The sequence below is a fragment of the Bos indicus genome, chromosome 2 (genome assembly GCF_029378745.1).
Source record: "Bos indicus isolate NIAB-ARS_2022 breed Sahiwal x Tharparkar chromosome 2, NIAB-ARS_B.indTharparkar_mat_pri_1.0, whole genome shotgun sequence".
In the NCBI taxonomy this organism is placed as follows: Eukaryota; Metazoa; Chordata; class Mammalia; order Artiodactyla; family Bovidae; genus Bos; species Bos indicus.
Genome location: NC_091761.1, coordinates 5,164,104 through 5,177,197, shown reverse-complemented (window position 1 = coordinate 5,177,197; position 13,094 = coordinate 5,164,104). Strand labels below are relative to the sequence as shown.

The window sequence follows — 13,094 nt, the reverse complement described above, 5'->3', positions numbered from 1 at the left end:
GAGACAGGGGTGGGAGCGGGAGTCAGGCTTCCTGGGGACACCACCTTAACTCACGTTCAGAGGATCAACAGGAATTTGCTACACGGTGCGAACTGATCCAGACTTGGCAAGGGCAGATTTTTACTCGAAAAGATGACAGCAGAGAGGAAAACAACTGTTTCAACAGGGAGAACACACTGACCATAAGATCGGCAAGCATCTCAAGAGTTACACAAAAGTTTTCTTTTACAGGAAGGAGGAAACAAGGAGAGTGGGGACTTCCCTGGCAGTCCATCCGTTAGGCATCTGCCTCCCGACACAGGGGAACTAAGCTCTCACATGCCTCAGGGTGAATGAGCCTATGCGCACCTACTAGAGAAGCCCCCAGGCACCGTTAACTTGAGAAAAGCCTGTGCTCAGCAACAGAGACCCAGTGCCGCCAAAAAGGAGGAGAGGAAGAGGGTGAACAGCAGTGGGGTGGTAAGGTGGCAGATCGGACACTGTTTTCCCGAGTCCAGCCTGTTCTCAGGAGGGGCCGTAGGCTGAGGCTTGGCCAAAATTTAGGGGCCTGTGGGAAGGATGGAATCTTAACCGACATTTGGTTAAGAAGCATTTTGTTCCAACTGATCAGTGGGAACAAGTAATTCAGCTAGTCACATGAGGCAGAGAATGGGAGGCCTGTGTTTGGCCTTGTCACTGGTAAACGAGAAGAGTACCCTTGAGTCTTAAGACTCAAGACTTAAGGGGAAAAGTGGTTCTTTGTAGCAAGCTGTTTTCCAGAACACAAAAGACTGGGTGTTTCTTTAACATGCTGTCTCTGTCTTCCAGGATCACAGAGCTTGGGTACAACTTGACATCACCCATGGATACGTTAAAGAACACGAAAACAGTAAGCAACAAGGACAGAAACGAAAATGCAAGTGTTCGCTGTTGCTTGAGCATCTCAAGCATACAGGTGGGACAGGATACGAGAATCTGGAAACAATGCTGGTTAAAGTCCAGCCTGAGACAGCTGGGAGCCACCTGCTGCGGTGAGTGACGGGCTGGTCTGCGGCCTCTGCACAGCCGTGCTTGAGCAGAGGTCTGGCTCACAGGGCCTGAAGGTCTGGCTGCCCGGGGCCATCTCCAGGGTTTGAACGGACAAAGCAGCTGGCCCTGTGGGTCAGCACCAACTGCCGGCCAGACTGTAACAGTGTGTTTGTCCCAAAAGGTCAGCTCAGAGAAGAGGAATTCAGGGAAAGTGGCTTTTGCTTAAAAGCACTCTCGACAAAATTAATGTGGTCTTCTGCCCAGGAGGGCACTGACAGATGGAAACGCTGCTGCCCAGCGGCAAGGGGCAGGCAGGACTCTTGAGAAGCCTTAGTCACACAGAATGAGCCTCCTCAAGACGCTGGAACACACTCTTCGGGACCTTGCGCATGCCTGTCTGTCTTCTATGGTATGAAAGAACACCTTTTCTTTCATACTAGGAATAAGGAAAAAAGCCCAGAGACATTTTTCAGAATAAAGGAACCAGCCATTAAAGACCTAAGGGTCATGTTGATGTATGGCAAAAACCATCACAATATTTTAAAGTAATTATCTAATTATCCTTCAATTAAAATTAATTAATTAAAAAAAGATCCAAGGGTACTAGAAGAGGAATGTTCTAGTTCTAGGAATGCTGTTAGAAGAGGAATCCAGCCTTCCAGCAACACCAACAATGTATCTTGAGGGAGAAATAAGAGATCATTCTCTCAGAGAAGATCAACCACCAGGACCTGTGTGCACTGTGGATCCCAAAGGGGGTGATGGCCCTCAGGTGACCTAGAGGGCCTCCAGCTGTGGGTACCTCCCGGGGAACACACGTGAGCTGACCAGGGGCCAGGCAGCACTGCAAGCTGCTCAAAGTCCTCGCTCGCTCTGGACCACCGTCGCCAGGCTCACAGGGCCTCCCCGGCCACACAGCACACTAACTGGCAAGTCTTCTCGTCTCTCCGGTGCTCCCTGCAGACGGGAACTTACTTCCCATCTTACTCCTCTGGGCCTGCCACCAACTGAGGCCCTGCTGGAGGTTTGTCATCTAGACATAACTGATGGCAAGGCTCATAAGAACATCTATAATGAACAGTGGTTAAATGTCCCATTTCTGTTTATTCAGGAGAACATTAAGATAAATACACCTAAATATTACAAAATTTTTATATACAAGAATGAACACTCCCCCAAAATTCTGAAAAGTGGTCTGAAAAAAAAACTCCCAAAAATATAGTCTCCCCACTCCCACTTTTAAACCCTGGATGACCCAGGAAGATAGAATCAAGCTCTTGATGCATTTTCTTCAACATGGTTAACAGATACTTGAATCTAGATTGGTTTGGCCAATGCTATTGGAAAGAACATAGATGTAGAAAGAAAATGCTACATTTAAAGTCCTTTTCCAGCGTTGGTGCTGGCCATCCAGCCTTCAGCCACATGCCCCTGTGGGCGTCATTTCCTGAAGCGCTTGAAAAGTGGGTGCACGTGCTTAGTGGAAGTCTTACTCCGCGATGAGTGGTACTCCATGTACACCGTGTCGTCGGCCCCGGACATGGAGCTCATCGTGCCAAAGCGCCGGGACACCTGCAGGGGGACCCAACCCGCCGTTAGTTTCCAAGGTGAAACACCCTCCCTTCTACATTTATAATCATAGTAAGTTTTATAAATTTATGAGTTTCATAGATTTTATAATTTTTAAAATAACATTTACTGACTGCATAGTATGTCTCAAGTATTATTCTAAGCAGCTTATACTTATTTATTACATGTCGTAACTTACTGAATCCTCACGATCATTCTAATGCCCATTTTACAGAAGAGGAAACAAACATGGAGAAATGAAGTAACTCGTCCAAGAGCACACAACTCTTTAAGAGATGGGACGTGAACCCAGGCTTAGATTCCCTGTACCTAACCGTAATACCACACTGCCTCTCTTCATGGCAATTTCTAAACAGAATCTTAACAGTGAGGGCAGGAGTCCTTCAAATCTCCTGAGACCCTACCATAAGGCTTGAATCAAGTAGAAACTCAGAAAGCCCCAGGCTTGGTTCTATGTCTCACTGAATGGCCTTGGGCAAATTCTGAATGTCTGTAACTCAATGAACTCACGTGTAAAATGGGGATAACCACATCTGCTTGACATATGTGGTGTGAACGGAAATCACACAGGTCAAGAAGGGTCTGGCCCAGTGCTTGGCACACAACTCACACCAGATTACAAGCAAAGGATGCAGACGGGCACTGAAGCCACACCTTCTGCAGCCTGACCTTAGGTGACCCACTGTGAAGCGGAATTGACTTGACACCACCTTCGGACAAAAACCGGAAGCTTCCCTGGGCACCCATGGAGAGTGCCTGGAGAAGATCCAGCCCCCAGCCGCCGGCGCTGGGACAGGAAGGTCTCAGGGCACACAGCACCTCTCCCGGTGACAGCTTCCTTCTTCCCTTGTTCTACTATCACTCACCTTGCAGCTCTACCGCCAACTTAGTTTCAAAAGCACCTGATCAAACAGTACTTCTCTCCTTGGAAGGGCCAGATACGAATTCCTCACCATGATACTCTCATTAGTTATACCATACTATATTTGCCCGGCACAACAACAGGCATTCGGTAAGTATGTGCAGAATTACTGAAAAGTTGAACACTTGCAGAGAACTCTAAATTTTTCAAAACATGTATTGAAACTACAACACAGTTCTTTCTCAGTCCTGTCTTACAGGCCGGAAGGCTGTGTTATCACTGAGGAGGAAGCTGGGGTGAGGTGACTCACCCAAGGCCAAGAGGGGTAGCCCCAGGTCCGTCACACTCCTTGCCACCACCACCCTAGCGGGAGCCTGGGCTCCAACATCCAAATACTAACAAACACTTACGCCTATTACGTGAGCGCCGCAGGAGACAACTACACCTACCATGGGCTCAGACACGTAAAATAAGACAGACACACAGAAAGGCTAACAGGGATAATTTCTATTATTTCCTTCGCTACAATTTCCCATGTATTCCAAGTTTTTAAAAAACCACAGAGGCACATACACACACAGAACTGTGAAGCTGTATGGGTGTCTAAGACTCTGTCCTTCAGGAGAACGGACATCTGGAGCCTCACCTACTCACTCACCTGGCTGGATTTGGAGCCAAATTCACCTGCCACCACCTCCTCCTCAGCATCCAGGTCAGTGGCCGCCAGGACCTTCTGTAGGAGCTGCTGTTGCTCCTCTTTCGTTGAAAATGCCAAGTCTTCCTCTTCCATGCCAGCAAGCTTGGTGATCACCTGTAGAGCGGAACCCTCTTGTTTTCTCCCCCTTGGCCCGATCCCACCTTCTCCTGGGCTCATCTGGTCTGGTCGCCTCCTCACTCAGGCCCAGCAGAGAAGCTGCCTAATAACAGAGAGCTCCTCTCTGGCAGTGCAGAGCCCAGCCTCGGGAGCCACCTCAATAAGGAGCTCAGCCAAGGACTGCAAGGCAGGAAAGGTTCAGCAAATTCTAGGGAAATCTGCTCCCAACACATGGCACCTAAATAACCACTTACAGAAGATCTCCAGGGATCTTGGCAACCTCCAAGGAACCATTCTAGTAGCTTTCCCATCTTGCACCAGGTAAAGGGAGGGAGCAAGAACTGAAGGGCACAGACTGTTGCCCTTTAAGAAGGTATCCAACCTCCAGGCCTGGCACCAGGGCTTCCAGCAGAAGGGGCATGTACAAATGATTGGATATTTTTTCTAAAAGAGAAAGATAGCAGCAGGGTGGAGATCTGGTTTTCACTTCCTTGGGGATAACTCACTACAAGGCCTACTTATCCCTGCAGAAAGTGAGGATTGATTACGTGAAGGGAACTTCTTTTCTGCTCCCCCTTCTCTAATTTTCACGTAATTTTAAAAGAAAATTCCTAGAAGAAAGGACCTGGCTAAGCCCTTCAGGTGGCCACAGATCTGGAGGACAGATGTGGGACACTTCTGCCCTGGCCTCCTCCCCAGGGTCATGATTCTGGGAACCCTAGCCTGGCTGCTCTCGGCGGGCAGACTTGAAGGTGAGGCTCGCAAAGGCAGCTCCAGCCAACACAGACCACCACGTGCTCAGCACTTTGTCAAGCTCACCTGTCAAGAACCCAGAGCCCTTCCTGATTCAGTGCTTCTCTTACCCTTATGACTCCCCTGGGAATCAGAAGGTACGAGTGCTGTTCTCACCACAAATGTTATACAGACGGATAAAAAGGTTGCAGTGAAAATCCTTCGAAAAACTGTGCCAAGTGTCCTGAACTAGAATTCAGCATGAGAAGTCTGAAAAGTGTCACTGCCTCTGACTGAAAGAGGAGGGTCGGACAACCCTGTCCTCTTGTCTAAGGTGATAAAGGGAACTCTGTTAGTTCCCTGATTAGTTCTACTCTAAACCAATTTGAGAAAGATACAATTTAAAGTAGCTGGAGAGGCAGCCTACAGGCTTCCACAAATCAGGAACCTGGGAACCTGTATGTTCTAAAACGCCCTTTCAGTCCCCTGCTTGCAGTACCCTCCACAAAAAAAAACAAAAACAAAAACAAAAAAAACCCTTTGGGATACTAAATCCTGGCATAAATTTACTATCTGTGTCAAGAGGAAAGCAAGCAAATGCTTTCACCAATGAAAGTCAGCCAAAGCTTCAGAGTTTCCCAAGTTATTAGAACACCAGATTTATAGTTCGTGGATGGCTCCTGATGTTTGAGGCTCACGGAAGCCGAGGCTCACCGATGGCTAAGGACAGAGCTCTCCCAGCTACTGGCGGGGACCCCTGAGAAAGGAAACCCAAAGGGCTCACACTCAGCAGTGGTGGCCACAGCTCCCTGGCTTCTCAAGCCCTGCTAGCTTAGCACATTTTCCCACCAACGTCAAATGGGATCTTTTTTTTTTTTTTTGCAAGATGACTATAAAAAGTTAACAAGCTGAGACTCCACATGTTGCTTGCTTCAGAGGCCCTGTTCTCTGAGAGGTTGGAGGCAGGAGAGGAGCCTACACAAGCTTTTTCCTTCAAAGCTCCCCACAGTTCATGCAAGGAGAACAGAAGTCTGAGGCGGGGCCCCCAGTCCCCTAACTTCTGTGCCTGCCGGAGACCTGTCCCACGCTGTGCTGACAGTGGCCCCCACTTCTCATGGAGGGCTGGGTAGAAAAAAGCCTCGGTCCGACTCTGACCAGAGACCAAAATGGATACATACCTTAAAGCTGTAACCTTGATCTACCAAGAACCTCTGTCGCTTGGTTGAGTAAGCCATTTCCTGTGTGTCCTGGGATACCAGCGAGTAAAAGAAGGCATTGTACTCCTCTGCAACCATCCCTGGGGGGAGGGCATGAAAAAGGATGACATGAGCCATCAGAACTCCAGGAACTAAGGGTCCACGGCTCAAAAGGGTAGCTATGGCTGATTCTTGTTGATGTTTGACGGAAAACAACAAAATTCTGTAAAGCAATTATCCTTCAATTAAAAAATAAAGTTAATAAAAAAAATAAAGTGGCAAAAAAAAAAAAAAAAAGTTAAGTCCTGCAGTGGGAGAGCATTGCAGTCACAGGGGTCACTGCCCTGACTTTGCACAATGACTTCAACAAAATTAAAAACTTTGGTGCTTCAAAGGACACCATAAAAAAAGTGAAAATACAGCTCACAGAATTGGGAAAAACATTTACAAAGCATACATCTGATAAGGGATTTGCCCCTAAGGCATAAAAAAACTATTACAACTCAATAATGAAAAGACAAACCAGTTATATTCAGGAAAAAAGATCTGAATAGACATTTCCCCAAAGAAGATATACAAAGAAGATTCATGCGTCCGTGGGCACATGGAGAAAGCTCACTGGCACTAGTCATCAGGGACATGCAAGTCAAAACCATGACAAAATACTGCCGAACACCACAGAATAGTGAGGATAAAAAGGGTGATTACAGCTGTCGTCAAGGCTGTGGAGAAGCTGAAATCCTCACACCCTGCTGCTGAGAACGTGAAATGGTGCAGCCACTTGGGAAAGAGCCTGGCAGTTTATTAAACTGTTAAACATACAGTTACTACATGACCAACAATTACACGCCAAGATACACCCAGGAGAATTAAAACTTATGTCCAGACAAAATTTGCATATGAATTTCATAACAGCACTATTCTATGTGCCAAAAAGTAGAAATAATCCAAATGTCCATAAATGGATTTTAAAAGTTCATACAGTGGAATATTACTCATCAATAAATAAGAATGAGGTACTAACAGGTGCTGCAATATGGATAACCCTTCTGAAAATATTATGCTAAAACTACTAAAAGAATAAAAAGCTCAGAGAAAAGACACAACAGAATTATCACAGAAACAAGGTAACCTAAAAATCTGGTCCTGCAGGAAAATCTGAATGTTTTTGCTTCACAGTTCAGTGTAAGTTAATTATTTGTGTACTGCCTCTGAATTCAATTGTTTGTCTTCCAAGAGCGCAGAGATGCAAAGAAAAGGGCTAATTATCTTTTAACAAATATTTTCTTTTGTCTTATTGAGATAAAATTGACATAGTGCTATAGACACGTAATGATATGACTTACATATATGGCAAAATGACTACCTCAGTAACTTTAGTTCACATCCGTCATTTCACAGTAACACACATACAAAAAAAGGGAAAAAATGGCTTTTCCCTTGTGATGAGAACTTTGAGAATGTACTCTTGAACAACTTCAAGTATAACATACAGCAGTGGAGACTATAGCCGTCATGTTGCACTTTGTATCTCCAGTACGTATTTAGCTGAAAGTGTGTACCTTTTGAATACATTCTTTCAAATCCCCCACTCCCAAATCCCCATTCTCTGGTGATCACGAATCTGATATCTTTTCCTCTAAGTTTGTTTTTTTGTAGATCCCTTATATAAGGGAGATCATACAGTATTTGTCTGTCTGACTTATTCCAACTAGCATAACATTGTCAAGGCCCATCCATGTTGTCACAGATGGCAGGATTTCCTTCTTTTTTATGGCTGATTATTATATTGGGTTGGCCCAAAAGTTCGTTCTAGTTTTTCTGTAACATCTTATGGAAAAATCTGGACGAACTTTTTGTTCAACTCAATATATGGACACACACGTGCACGCACACATTTTCTTCATCCATTCATCTGCTGATGAACATTTACACCATGTCTTGGGTATTGAAAATAATGCTGACATTAACATGGTGGCACAAATATCTCTTTGGCATAGTGACTTCATTTCTATCAGATATACATCCAGAAGTGTAATTGCTGGATTATACGCCAATTCTATTTTTAATTGTTTAAGGGACATTCATACTGTTTTCCACAACGGCTGTACCAATTTACATTCCCAACAGCACACAATGGTTCCCATTCCTCTACATCCTTGACAATTAACAAATCTTAACTACTGACTTTTTGATAACATTCTAACAGGTGTGAAGCAATCTCATGGTGTTGATTTGCATTTCCCTAATAATTAGTGATGATAAGCACCTTTTCATGTACCTGTTGGCTATTTGTGTATCTTCTTGGGAAAACTGTCTCTTCAGGTCTTTTGCCCAGCTTTTAATTGAATTATTTTTTTTTTTTTTGCTGTTGGGTTGTATGAAGTCTTTATATGTATATTAACTCCTTATTAGATAAATGAGTTGCACGTATTTTCTCCCATTCCACATATTGCATTTTCATTATTTTTTAAAAAATATTTATTTATTCAGCTGCATCGGGTCTTAGTTGAGATGTGCAGGGCCGTCACTGTGGCACGCGGGACCTTCCCATCGTGGCCCGTGGGCTTAGTTGCCTACAGCACATAGGACCTCAGTCCCCTGTGGCACACGGGACCTTCCCATCGTGGCCTGTGTTGCCTACAGCACATAGGACCTCAGTCCCCTGTGGCACGCGGGACCTTCCCATCGTGGCCCGTGGGCTTAGTTGCCTACAGCACATAGGACCTTAGCCCCCTGTGGCATGCGGGACCTTCCCATCGTGGCCCGTGGGCTTAGTTGCCTACAGCACATAGGACCTCAGTCCCCTGTAGTAGTAGTTTAGTCCCTAAGTCGTGTCCTGCGACCCATGGACTGTAGCCTGCCAGGCTCCTCTGTCCACGGGATTCTCCAGGCAAGAGCACTGGGCAGGGATCAAATTCACGGCCCCTGATTGGAAGGCAGAGTCTTAACCACTGGGACCACCAGGGAAGTCCCTGCCTTTTCATTTTGCTGCCTATTTCTTTTGCTGTGAAGATGCTTTTTAGTTTCATGTAGTCAACTATTGACTTGGCAGTCAAAAAAAACAGTGCCAAGATCCATGTCAAGGGAGCATTTTTTTCCTGTTTTCCTTTAGGAGTTTCATGGTTTCCAGTCTTGTACTTAAGTCTTTAATTCATCTTGAGCGGGCTTTTGCTAGTGGTGAAAGATAGGGGTGGAGCTGCATTCTTTATATGTGGATATCCAATTTTCCCAGCACCATTTATTAAAGAGACTGTCTTCTACTCCACTGGGTATTCTCAGCTCTCTTGCATGGGTTTATTTCTGGGCTTTGGATTCTGTTCCACTGGTCTATAATCTGTTTTTATACCAGTAACATACTGTTTGGATAGCCAAAGCTTTATTAAATAACTTAAAATCAGAAGTGTGATGCCTCTTGTTTTGTTCTTTCTCAGAACTACTTTGGCTATTTAGGGTCTTCTGTGGTACCATATAAATTTTAGGAATACTATTTTTACTTCTTTAAAAATGCCAGTAAAGACTTAATAGGGATTGCACTCAATCTAAAGATAGCTTTGGGTAATACAGATTTAACAACATTAATTCTTCTAATCCATGAACAAAGGATACTTTCTATTTATTTGTATTTTCTTCCATTTCTTTCATCAGTGTCTTGTAGCTCTTTCACCTCCTTGGTTAAATTTACTTCTAAATATTTTATTGTTTTTGATGCTCTTGTAAATGGAATAGTTTTACTTTTTTTTTTAAGACAATTTGTCATAAGTGTATAGAAATGCTACTGATTTTTTAATGTTAACTTTGTATCCAGTAACTTTACTGAATTTGCTGAATATATCTAACAGTTTTTTGGTAAAGTTTTTAGGGTTTTCTACCTGTAAAATCATGTCACATGCAAATAGAGAAAATTTTACTTCTTCTGTTTCAATTCTGATGCCTTTTTCACACCTAATTGCTTTGGTTAGGACTTCCAGTATAATGAACAGATGACAGTGGGTGTCCTTGTCTTGCTTCTGATCTTAGAGGAAAACCTTTCAAACTTTTCACTGTTAAGTATGATGTCAGCCGTGGGCCTATCCTACGCAGCCTCTATTATGCTGAGGTACTTTCCTCCTATGGGATTACCAGCTGGCTCAGTAGTAAAGAATCCACCTGTCAATGCGGCTGACACAGGAGACATGGGTTTGATCCCTGGGTCGGGAAGATCCCCTGGAGGAGGAAATGGCAACCCACTCCAGTATTCTTGCCTGGAAAATTCCACCAACAGAGGAGCCTAGTGGACTACAGTCCGGTGGGGTCCCAGTAGTCGGACATGACTGAGAGAGTGAGCATGCACACCCGTTCCTCCTATACCTAATTTGTTAAGAGTTTTTATTACACACAGATGTTGAATTTTTTCAAACGCTTCTTCTCCATCTACTGAAACGATCATATGAATTTTCTCCCTTAATTCTATCAGTGTGAGGTGTCACATTTATTGATTTGTGTGTCTTGTGTATGTTTGCATCCCAGGGACAAATCCCACTTGATCATGGTGAATGATCCTTTTAACGTGGGGCTGAATTTGGTTTGCTGGTCTTTTTTTGAGGATTTTTACATCTGTATTCATAGGATATTTGGCCTGTCCTTTTCTTTTCTGTAGTGAACTTTTCTAGTTTTGATATCAGGGCAATACTAGCTTTGTATAATGAGTCAAACAGTACTTTAAAAAACAAAATCAAAGAGCTGTTCAAATTAGATTTGTTTCTGTGTGATGAAGAGTAACGAGTAAATAAAGAGTCATTTTCACATATATTAGTCAGATTTATCCAAGAGTCTACTACATTCTGGGGGGCTCCCTGGTGGCTCAGCAGTAAAGAATCCACCTGCAATATAGGAGATTGGTTCGATCCTTGGGTCAGGAAGATCCCCTGGAGAAGGAAATGGCAATCCACTCCAGTATTCTTGCCTGGGAAATCCCCCAGACAGAGGAGCCTGGAGGGCTACAGTCCATGGGGTTACAAAAGAGTCAGACACCGCTCAGTAACTAAACAACAACAACTACTGTATTCTGTACTGTAGCCTCATTCCTCCTAATAGCCCTGAACGATAAGGATCGTCAGTCCTGCTTTGGATGAGAAACCGATTTGCTTTGCTGAGAGGGGCAAATCACTTATCCAAGGTCACACAGCTGGTCTGGGGCCCAAGCCCACGTTTGCTATTCCTACAGCTTGCCCTGTCTCCATTGTAATCACAGTCAGTTAGCTGCTTCCTAAATATACTCAAATGCTCATCAATCTTATCATTTTCAAAAACCCTAACAGTCCAAGCTGTTCCTGAGATGAGTGACTCCCTTGAGGACAGGGCCTGGGTCATTCCTGTAGGACCCACATGGCCCTAGGAGGGTGCTGGAGGACGCCAGCAATACTGGTCTCTACTCTGCCCATGATGGGGGTCTAGGCCTCTTTACTGCAATTAACAAGCAGAAACTCCATGCCTCTTGCTTCCTCATTTGCTAAGCTTCTATTAGCTGCCACTCGGGGGACCATTCTTCACAGGTTAGGAGTGAGGTAACCACCGTGGCTGCTCCTGCCAAGCTCTCCCCTTACTCTTAACTCGAGGTTCAGAGGGCACCTTCCAGCTCCGATACATCCACTGGGGGCCAAAGCGCTGCTTTCTCCCTCTACAACCACACCGTTCGGCACTGCTTCCCAGGTCCCTTTTCCATGAACATAAGCACTCAGCTCAGACTATGAGTTCCAGACAGCTGCCATGGAAAACATCCAGATGGAAATAATAATGCCAAGGAGCCTGGGTCCTTGCTTTGGAACCCCCTCCGCCCCGCCCCCTTGTAGAGTCCACCTAACCCAGGAGCACAAGCCCGCCCTCACGATCACACAGGCACCGGACAGAAGTGGTGGAAAAGAGAGCCCCGGGGCAGGTACCTTTTTTCGCTCGGAGCACTCGCCCTAGCCTCTGGGCCTCCTGCCGCCGGGAGCCACCATGAGAGGAAATCTGAATGAGAACATTCGCTTCTGGCAAATCAAATGATGTGTCACCCACCTGCAGAAATGAGACAGCTGTGAGCTTGGGAAGGTTTTTATATGTGAGACAAAAAGGAAAAAAAAATTCAACTAGTCTCAAATTTAAAAAGGCTCTGTACATAATTTATGAACAACAATCACTACCATCTCAGTCTATACCAGGGTCCCTCAGATGCAAGCAGGTCTCTAGGACCGAGTGTGCTTCTGGAGAGCTGTCTTACGGAAGCTGTCAGGACCCAGGTCCTAACCATCTGTCTCAGCAACAGTCCTAGTGCGAACTGCTAAGGCCCAGAGACAAGAGGGCCCGATCAACACTCTGAGTGATGCTTTTCATTTTTTGCAACTGAACTAGGTCTGCACAAAACCATCCACAATCTTAACTCGAGGCCACTGAGGCCAACAGCACAAGCTGGACACGTGACCTGGTAGGGCCCACGGCCTGCAGCGGGCTGGATCCTGGCTCAGGGCAGCTGCCCCAGCTTGGGGGACGGGGGACGGCAGCACCATCAAGGTCTCCAGACACAGAAATCAAAGGCTGGTACTTACTGATCCATCTATGATCACGTTATAGGTAAATCTCATCTCTCTGGGGCTTTGGGTCATTCTAATCTAAATGACTATTCTTCACTGTCAGGCTACCACTTCTAACTGCAAATTGAAACCGTCACCAAGCTGGCCTACATGACCTTGTACTGTGTTCAGATTCACCACTCACCCCCAAGGCACACAGGAGCCAGGACAAAGGCTGCCCGCGGCCCGCAGGAATCTCCAACCCCACAAAGAGAACCTCATCCACATGCCTCCCTTTGTCAGAGTATTTAGTGAACTTCCCCCTTTATACGAAAAAAATACAAATTAAAATTCCTGTATCC

The 13,094-nt window shown here is 45.3% G+C and overlaps 1 protein-coding gene across 3 annotated transcripts in view; it reads right to left on the bottom strand.

The window, feature by feature from the left end:
- Positions 1-2,092: 2,092 nt before the first annotated feature.
- ERCC3 (ERCC excision repair 3, TFIIH core complex helicase subunit) overlaps positions 2,093-13,094 on the bottom strand; it is a 30,464-nt gene continuing 19,462 nt past the window's right edge. For all 3 annotated transcript variants that reach the window (XM_019969183.2, XM_019969191.2, XM_070801894.1), the window contains exons 12-15: positions 12,124-12,241; positions 6,185-6,303; positions 4,119-4,271; positions 2,093-2,580 (exon numbers count right to left, since the gene is read on the bottom strand). In XM_019969183.2, coding sequence (XP_019824742.1) covers positions 2,449-2,580; positions 4,119-4,271; positions 6,185-6,303; positions 12,124-12,241 — 522 coding nt within the window. In that variant the 3' untranslated portion in view covers positions 2,093-2,448. The remainder of the gene's footprint in view (positions 2,581-4,118; positions 4,272-6,184; positions 6,304-12,123; positions 12,242-13,094) is intronic.